The sequence below is a fragment of the Phycodurus eques genome, chromosome 11 (genome assembly GCF_024500275.1).
Source record: "Phycodurus eques isolate BA_2022a chromosome 11, UOR_Pequ_1.1, whole genome shotgun sequence".
Lineage (NCBI taxonomy): Eukaryota > Metazoa > Chordata > Actinopteri > Syngnathiformes > Syngnathidae > Phycodurus > Phycodurus eques.
Window position 1 is genome coordinate 25,068,286 of NC_084535.1, and position 10,158 is coordinate 25,078,443.

Consider the following 10,158-nt stretch of genomic DNA (forward strand, 5'->3'; position numbering starts at 1 on the left):
AATAATACATGTATGCATAATGTATACTCCATATCCTTAACCATACAACATGACACAAAATACTTCATTTGTAATATTTCAATGTCAATTTCCACTTGTGCACTGAGAGGTCCTATCACTTCATCATCTTTCCTCACAAATACCTGTGTGGGCACAGGTATTTGGGCACAGGTACCTGTGTGGGCACAGGTATTTGTGGGTTCCTAGCTATTAGTTACCAAAATATTTGTAATAAGCTGTTACAAGGTAAATATGTTTGCTAATATGCATTAAGCAAGCAAATGAGTATAAGACTGTATCGGCATGTCTGTTTAAGACACGTCATGACCTATTAGATCATCACTTTGGCACCATCCGCTGGACGTTTTTGGTTTATCATAAGAATGTTTTACTGGATCTGTACCCAATCTGTAATATTAGACATATCAGTTATGCTAATATTTTCCCTTAATTTATGCCACCACCCAACAATATATAATTTATTTGTCATGAGCCATCCTGCAGTTCTTCTGTTGGAGCCTGGGTGGCGCTTTGCGCTCTCTCTCTCTCCCCTCCCCTCTCTCTTTCCAGCACCTTCCTCGGCCGTGCACCTGTCTTCCACGTATTCTCTGGCTCAACAACTCGCCAGCGCATTTCAATGACCATCTACCTTTCCCTTTTCAATAAACAGTTCATCACAAAACTCTCAGCCTCCGTCTGCTCTTGGGTCCAGTCTCCATCCAATTCGTGACATTAATCAAAGTATAAATCGATTTATCTCAGTCACTAACAGTGAGATAAAGATATAAGAACAGAACAAAATAAAAATAAGAAACTATGTTGATCATCCTGCATACTTCCCCGGTGAGGTGTTCCGGGCACGTCCCACCGGGAGGAAGAGACAACATGCAGAATGGAACTCCCACAGAAGGACCACAGTTGAAATTCAAACTCAGAACCTTCTTGCTGTAAGGCTGCAAATCCTAATAAGTTTTGTCCCATCCTAAACATGTCTTTGTTCTAAAATATGTTGCAGATCAATATTCAATATTGCTGCAATATTACCTCAGATGAACTGTCGCTGTTTAATCTTTCAAAATATGGAATTAAATTTTGCTCTTGCTGAGGTAAAATATTGAGTGATTCAACACACATAAGTGGTCTATTACACATGACATTGAAATTCAAAATACAACTCTTATTTTTCTCCTGTTGATTTTGTAATTTACTACTGTAATCTCCACATTAGAGTGTCTGCAACATTCTTAGTGGAAATCTGGTTTCAATCCACAATGCTCTGGAAAATTATGTAGTTCGACACTTGATTCTGGGAGGGGCTGGATCTTTTCAGCGTTCTTGGATTGGACTCCATGACCGGGTCAAGGTAAAATATTTGTTCAGACACAAGCTCTAACTCACCTGTGCTTTGTACTCAGAGGTTGTTACTTATTTATTTACATACAATTGTTATTTAACTGAGAATTTAGGCACTCAAATTAATTCGGGATCTCATTGGACCACATTATACATTTATATTCAGTCATCTAAAACATTACCTTCATATTCCTAGGATGTCGGTTGGTTCATTAAAGAAAGTGAAAGGGTTTTCCATTAATTTGTTGTGTGGGCTTGCAGGTCTCACAAAAATTTTGTGAGGTATGGTCTAAAACAGGTTTTTGAAGGCCAGTTCTGACAGCAAACCCAGACTCATGAATAGGCAGACTGGAGGGAAAAAGTGGCCCTGGAGTCATGGACAGACTGGCCGAGTTCATGCACGCCGTGTGGAGCCAGCCAGTCGGCAACACAAATTTAATGCAACCTGATGATTAAAAAATAAATAAATAAATGAATTTGATGCTCTTTTGGACCATAATTAATGGAGTAGTTAATAACCTCAAAAACTTAAACTTCAAATATAAACAAAGACAAAATGAACAGAGTAAGGACCATCGATCATTTTACACTTGAGACTGTGATTCCCAGGATGCACGGATAGAAACAATGAGTCCCAACCCGGGAACAATGAGTCTCTGCAATTTATCACCACGGAATACAGCTACAGTAATCCTCCGCTATATCACAGTTCTTGCTTCGCAGCACCACTATATTGGAGATTTTTATTATAGCTGTTACTCTATTTTTTATACTGTTTCTGCAATATTTTTGTTATCCATTGCTCTTGTTCTTATGCCACTGATATCGTAATAGGAGAGCATAATAATTCAAGTACATCATTTGTAAGAATAATTCATTTTTAATTCTAAATCTATGAACAATGAACATTGACATTGTAATGTAGAACAATAAATTAAATATCTTAGGTAAAAAACAGACTCAGGCTCTATTCCCAAAAATTGCACTTTTACAAATATTAAATATTGGCATAAACAGTCATTAAGCCTTAACAGGCAATATACTGCCAATCAAGCGTTCAGCTGATTAAGAAAAAGTGCCAAGTAGCAACATTAATGTGAAGTAGCAACATTAATAACCTAAGTATATCAAAGCAACCTTATGATTCAAGCTGTGTACTGTGTTTTAAAAATATGTGGGTGGCCTTTTCTTTAAATGCTCCTTTGTCAATGTTCAATACCTACATCTCTTTACAATAGTAACGCTATACTGAATGTAATGTGAGCATCCGCGCGCCATATTCACGTTTGTATTTGCATTGTTAGGCAAAGCGTTCCATAATTGGAAGCTAACGGGAAACGAGATGTCCCGCCGTGTTTCTTGTTCCCAGCTGAAGAAATTGGGTGGGATGGTTGTGTTTAAAATAAATTTTTTTTCACTTTGCGCCTTTAAATTGTGTTGTCTTTGTTACGACTCAATACAAATTCGAGTCAACATACCAGCTCGTTGGTGTTCATAACGGACGTCTCTCGTGTTGCACGTGGACCCAAAAGCGAACAGGAAACGTATGGTTAGAGTGGATGTTTTGTTTAAGACATCAGGGGAGATTACGTGTACAGAGTCACATGGTGAGCAGCAAATGGGTGGGTCGCTGGGGCGAGGCAGGAAAGTTGATTACGAGGGCTGAGGGGGTTCTTGGTTTGGTGGAGAAGAAGAGAGACTTGAGACAATGTGGAGCCAGACTGGGCGAGGGACACGGTGATGAGAAGGTTGAAAATGAGGAGGAAATGAGCCCACCAAAATAAGACAGGCCTGTCCTGAATCACCTCAGTGTTAGCGGGATGGTTGCGTTCATCTGCTTTGAATAAAAAAAAATTCCCACATCGTCGCTGTAGGGTTAGACTTTGGAACCAATTCCACTTATGCCGCTCTATTTTCTGTAACTGCAGCTGCCGGCTCACTGTCAGAAAACCTTAGCTCTATGTTACAGGAAAATGCATCCAATCTAATAGAGAAAAAGCTTCATCATACAACAAGACAATGACCCAAAAAACACTGCCGAAACAACAAAGGACTTCATCAGGGGTAGGGGGAAATGGAAGGTCTTAGACCGGCCAAGTTAATCACCGGACCTTAACCCAAAATAACATGCATTTTACCTCCTGAAGAGGAGACTGAAGGGAGAAACCCCCAGAAACAAACAATAACTGAAAGAGGCTGCAGGAAAGGCCCGGAAAAGGATTTCAAATGGAGAATGCAACAGTCTGGTGAAGTCAACGGGTCACAGGCTTGATGCAGTTATTGCAAGTAAGGGTTATGCCACCAAATATGAAATGTTATTCACTTTTAAGTTAATTTAATCATGTCTATTCCAATAACTTTGCTCCCTTGAAAAGTGGGTGGCTTCAAATGAAATGTGCTCTGTCCTCAGTTGTTTAACACATCTAGATGTAATTACCATGAAATGAAAGCTGGAATTCTGAACTTTTGTCTCATATTCATCTTTTGATCTGAAAACCTAATGTCTTCAGTATACAACAAAAACAAAGGAATAGATCTTGCCGTTCCAGTACTTTTGGACGGGACTGTATACTGGCAAGGTGATGTGGCATGTGATTTTGTTCTGTTGAACGCCAAAGCAATTCTGATAGTTGATAAGGTTATCAAAATGCATACTACCCTGTATGTTGGCTATACTGTACTCCCTCATTGACCTGTGTTACGGAATCATGGATGGTACTGGAATCAATATTAAATCTGCAAAACAGATTACAGTATTTCAGTTATTTTGCGTGCTTTTATTGGACTTTGTTTTGCCCAGTCATCCTTCCTTCAATAATGTTAAGTTTTCCAGTACCATTTGCTGAAAAGCAGCCCCACACATCACGTTCCCACCGCCGACCTTCACTGTTGGTATGGTGTTTTTAGGGTGATGTATTTTCTCCATTTCTCCTTCTAAGCTGGTGTACATTATTGCATCCAAACAGTTAAATTTTGCTCTCATCCGACCAGACTATGTTCTCCCAGTATTTAACTGGCTTGTCCAAATGTTGTTCAGCAAACTTCAAACGAGCTTTGATATGCTCCCCCACCCCTCCCTTTGGAAATCTATTTAATGAGACGACAATTTCATGGAGACATCTACAAAAGATGTCACGTCATTGACGTGTCACAAGTGAACCATCTGCGGCTAAATTATTACTATCACCATAAATGTCCACTCGATGCTTTATATATTACGATTACATGAAAGTAAACACTGTTACTTTTTACAACTTTACAGATGCAATGACAATCGTGATCGCTGATCCCAAGCCTGTCCTGTCTTTCCCCCTACCCCCGCCACCTCCCTCGAGCACAGGGCATTTTTGGAGTGACTCGTAAATATATATAAAGTAATATGTTGCTTATGTATTCCATTAAATGCAAAAACGATGGAGAACTAACAGAACGTTTTTATTTTCTTTATGCGCCCAAATGGATTTCACAAAATGACAGCCTAATTACTACACAAACCTTGGAAATATGTGGTTGCTTAGGCGTACAGTAAACATGAGTCACTGTAATTAAGTCATTTTAGCATTAAATACTACCCCAAATACAGCAGACAGCAAAATATGTATATTCAAACAAAAATAATCAAGGAATGATGAAAACAGAAGAACAAGAACAACACTTTGGTGCTAGCATTCCGACTATTTTCAGAGGCTAAAGTGGGCATTAAGGAGTCAGCATGCATTTCGGTGACCACTGATCACAGTTTTGTGACATTAAGCTTTTTCTGTATTCATGAGCGAATAGAAGAGTCCTCAAAAGGTCTCCAACACTTTGGCAAGACGGCCAGTCTCCAGGAGACTCCAAAAGTCATCACCAAGACATCTCTGCAATCAGCGTAGACTTGAGTCGCCATTAGGTCATCAACTCATCTCCAGGCCAGTGAAACAGGCACTTTACCTGTGTTCATGTTTTCTTTCAAGATACCGGCTAAAGTTGGACGTTGTCCGCGCCGTTTCAATGAGTTGAAGACTAGAGAATTTGCACACCGCAGAGTGTTTTCTTTTGCGGGTTGATTTACATATGATGTCTTTGTGGTTAAGGAAGCCAAATTTAATTACAGCTGCATGAGCGGACGTGTCTTATCTTGCTTGGTTTTGTACATACATCTCGAACCTTTCATTCCACTTGTATGTGGGGGCAGGATTTAGTCACAACACTGTGACTGTAGCAGTCATTACAGGGCTGGTGGGGGTTAGTAACACGTCCTTACTATAACATAATAAAGTTAGTAGATCAGTAATGGTCTCAACCGGTCCTGACGGAAAATCCAGAGTCCAACCAGTCCGAGACCGAGACAGCATCAAGACTTTTGGGAGCCAAGTTAGTGACAAGACCAAGACCATGAAAGTGTTGAGATCAAGCCCGGTGTTGCAACACTAGTGTTCTCCATGGCTGGAGACTCCCTGAGTCCAGAATGCTCTAGTATCCTTCCTGAGATGGCAAAGTTTTTTTCTGTTTTTCTGCAGAAAAATTGTCAATCTACCAAAGTTGATAAGTGCAGTTGTACTTTTGGTTAATGTTATGTATTATATAGAACACGTCTTCTGATATCCTGTAAGCCAGGGGTGTCAAATGTACGGCCTGCAGGCCAGAACCGGTCTGTCAGGGGGTCCAATCCGGCCCACGGTGATAGTTCTGCCTGTCAGGCAATTATTAGTTCCTTTGTAAATACAGACTAATATATTGATATTAATATATACTTTTATTTTGACATATGCACTGTAGAACCTCAAATGTGGTAACTCTACACGTAACTGAGAGAGAAAAAAGATTGCCGTGCTCGGCTCTCAGCCCATGCAGTAACAGACTGTGTATCTCCTGTAGAAGTAATGGCTGTATCTATCCATCCATCCATTTTCTGTACCGCTTATCCTCACAAGGGTCGCGGGCGTGCTGGAACCTATCCCAGCTATCATCGGGCAGGAGGCGGGGTACACCCTGAACTGGTTGCCAGCCCATTGCAGGGCACATACAAACAAACAACCATTCGCACTCACATTCACACTTACGGGCAATTTAGAGTCTTCAATTAACCTACGACGCACGTTTTTGGGATGTGGAAACCGGAGTGCCCGGAGAAAACCCCCGCAGGCACGGGGAGAACATGCAAACTACACACAGGCGGGAACGGGTATTGAACCCTGTTCTCAGAACTGTGAGGCAGACGCTCTAACCAGTCATCCGCCGTGCCACCCCCTGTATCTATCATATCATATATTGTTTGTTAAGTAATTTCATGTGGAAATGTGCAGTTTAAAACGACTTTGTGAAGTTAATTGGGACATGGGTTTATTAAAGCCTGCATAAAAATGTGTGGGTTGTGTCAGGAAGGCATCTGGCGTAAAAACTGCCAACAGGGACTCGACACTCACGTTTGCACTCGTAGCACTGGTGTAACCAACCTTTTCATTTGGTCGCACCAGCACATAATTTGGTTGCACCCTTGGATGAAGAGGTACAGCATGAGTTTGTAGTGTGACAAAACAACTCCATCCATCCATCCATCCATCCAGTTTCAACACCGCTTATCTTGGTTAGGGTTGCGGGGCGCTGGAGCCTATCCCAGCAGACTTAGGGTGAAAGGCGGACTACACCCTGAACTGGTCGCCAGTCAGTCGCAGGGCACATATAGACACGGACAACCATTCACACTCACATTCACACCGTCACTGAGTGGGAACTGAACCCACGCTGCCCACACCAAAGTCAGGCGAGTGTACCACTACACCATCAGTGACACAAAACAACTCCAATATTGTAAAAATATTGACACCATACTGGATGATTTTGCATTATTAACAGGATGAAAGTGTTACTTTACAACTGATAGTGTAAAATGCTGACACTATAAGGGTTATCAGGTAACAGTCAATGGTGTAAAATGTACACTTAACCTGTGTTTACCATACCTTTACTATTGCTACAAGGTACACAATATTGTCCTGTGGACTAACAGACTAACACTCCAAAACTCCTGTAAACCAATCACTCCAAAAAGAACTCCAATGTAAAATATTTGTATTTTCTTCTTGAAACAAGGGCTTCACAATGACCTTGTACAATACTGTCCAAAACATGAGGTAGGTTCTAACTGCTGCTTACCCTATACAATGCAGCTTTCTGGCACAATATCGAAAATGTGTCATTACCATAAGAGATCTGGCCATCAAAAGGCTTGAAGTATCTCAGGTCATGAAGTTTAATAATTGAAACATTGTGCATATTCTCAACAACATGAAAAGAATGAAAACACTCAACAAATGTAGTGTCCATTTCAGAGACCAAAAAATTTAATTTCTCAGAAAGATGCACATTAGCTTCTTGAACATTGGCATATTATTAACAAAATCTATGCAAACAACAAGACCTGTGATAGTCAATAACATTATATTTCACCAAAGTTGTGACATTTGCAAAGTGAAAACCCTTTGTCTTTATCTTTGGATGTACAAGTAAAGTCTGACTTTGCCTTTCAGGATGGAGATTACTTTTGGACAGATGGCTCACCTTTTGATTTCACAGACTGGGCTAATGGCGAGCCATCAGTTAATACAAGTCAAGACTGGAGAGATAGACTTTCAAGGTATGAATGCGGTTTCATGATCCTTAATTATGCTCACCTGATTAGTGAAGTACGAGTATATGATCCATCATATTTGTATATTTGAATTTTGAATGTGAAGAAGTTATGTTCATATTTGGTCATTAATGTTTCTTCTCATATGTTTTGAAGTTATACAGCAGGTTGTCTGGTATTTACAAATATGAATTAATGACAAATCTAATCGATAAGAATGTAGCAATGTAATACAGAACCCGTTGTGTTAATTTCTGTTTTCTTACAGGTGAATTCTGGAACGATCGCCGGTGCACTCCAACAAGATCTTTTGTTTGTGCCAAAGATTTGAAACATGACCATAAGCATCAGACTTCCTATCGTATGTTCTATAGATGTCGTTCTTAACCTTGTTGGAGGTACCTAAACTCGCAAGTTTCATACGTGCATTCATGGAACCCTTTGTAATTGGAAAAAATAAAATATGGCTAATTTCAAATTCAAAAAAGGTATATTTTATTTGTGCACAAAATGAACCACAAAATTTAGGACATAAAAAAAAAAACCACGTGGAGAGTCATTGAGCAAAGGAAGTGTACCACTACTGTGGTGATGCTGATATAGTGGCAATTGTGCACATGATGCAGTCCCCCAAGCAATTTAGAGCAATTTAAAGTTATAATAGTGGGATAATCTGGTAATGCAGCTCTATGGGGGAACAAGCCAGTGCAAACCGTAGGCCGGTCCCAAGCCCGGATAAATGCAGAGGGTTGCGTCAGGAAGAAAACTTTGCCAAACAAATATGAGCGTTCATCCAAAGAATTCCATACCGGATCGGTCGTGGCCCGGGTTAACAACGTCTGTCACCGTCAACCTACAGGGCACCGGTGGAAATTCAGCTACTGTGGGTCAAAGTCAAAGAAGAAGAAGAGGTGGAAAGCGGGTTCTTCGGCAGAAAGAGAAGAGGAAAGCACAAAGCCTAGAACTGAATGTGGGGAATTGAATGTTGGGACTATGACAGGAAAATCTCGGGAGTTGGTTGACATGATGATTATGAGAACGGTTGATGTATTATGTGTCCAGGAGACCAGGTGGAAACGCACTAAGGCTAGAAGTTTAGAGGCAGGGTTTAAATTATTTTATCATGGTGTTGATGGGAAGAGAAATGGAGTAAGAGAGAAGAATGAGAAGAAGAGTTGGGTAAGAATGTCTTGGAGGTTCAAGTATCAGATCGCGTGATGAGGCTGAAACTTGAAATTGAGGGTGTTATGTATAATGTGATTAGTGTGCTATGCCCCACAGGAAGGATGTGACCTAGAGGTGAAAGATAAATTCTGGAAGGAGCTTGACGAAGTACGTCTGCGCATCCCAGACAGACAGAGAGTCGTGATTGGTGCAGATTGTAATGGACATGTTGGTGAAGGAAATAGGAGTGATGAAGAAGTGATCGGTAAGTACAGCATCCAGGAAAGGAACTTGGAGGGACAGATGGTGGTAAACATTGCAAAAACGATACAAATGGCTGTAGTGAACACTTTTTTTTCCAGAAGAGGCAGGAACATAGGGTGATCTACAAGAGTGGAGGTAGAAGCACGCAGGTGGATTACATCTTGTGCAGATGATGTAATCTGAAGGAGGTTACCAACTGTAAGGTAGTGGTAGGGGAGAGTGTGGCTAGACTGCATAAGATGGGGGTGTGTAAGATGACTCTGGAGGAGAGAGGAAGATTAGGAAGACAAAGGCAGAGCAGAGAACCATGTGGTGGAAGCTGAGACAGGACGAGTGTTGTGCAGCTTTTTGGGAAGAGGTGAGACAGGCTCTCGGTGGACAGGAGGAGCTTCCAGAAGACTGAACCACTGCAGCCAAGGTGATCAGAGAGGCAGGCAGGAGAGTACTTGGTGTATCTTCTGGCAGGAAAGGAGAGAAGGAGACTTGGTGGTGGAATCTCACAGTACAGCAAATCATACAAGGAAAAAGGTTAGCGAAGAAGTGGGGCACTGAGAGGACCGAGGAGAGGCAAAAGGAATACATTGAGATGCGACATAGGGCAAAGGTAGAGGTGGCAAAGGCCAAACAAGAGGCACATGATGACTTGTATGCTAGGTTGGACACTGAAGAAAGAGAAAAGGATCTATACAGGTTGGCCAGACAGAGGGATAGAGATGGGAAGGATGTGCAGCAGGTTCGGGTGATGAAGGATAGAGCTGGAAATA

At 41.1% G+C, this 10,158-nt stretch overlaps 1 protein-coding gene across 1 annotated transcript; it reads left to right on the plus strand.

Moving 5' to 3' along the window:
• The first annotated feature begins 1,049 nt into the window (after positions 1–1,049).
• Positions 1,050–8,353, plus strand: LOC133410109 (galactose-specific lectin nattectin-like). The gene is given in 5 exon segments (XM_061690867.1): positions 1,050–1,106; positions 1,229–1,363; positions 7,866–7,951; positions 7,953–7,972; positions 8,235–8,353. Coding segments are annotated over 5 exon segments (417 nt in total).
• Positions 8,354–10,158: the final 1,805 nt, after the last annotated feature.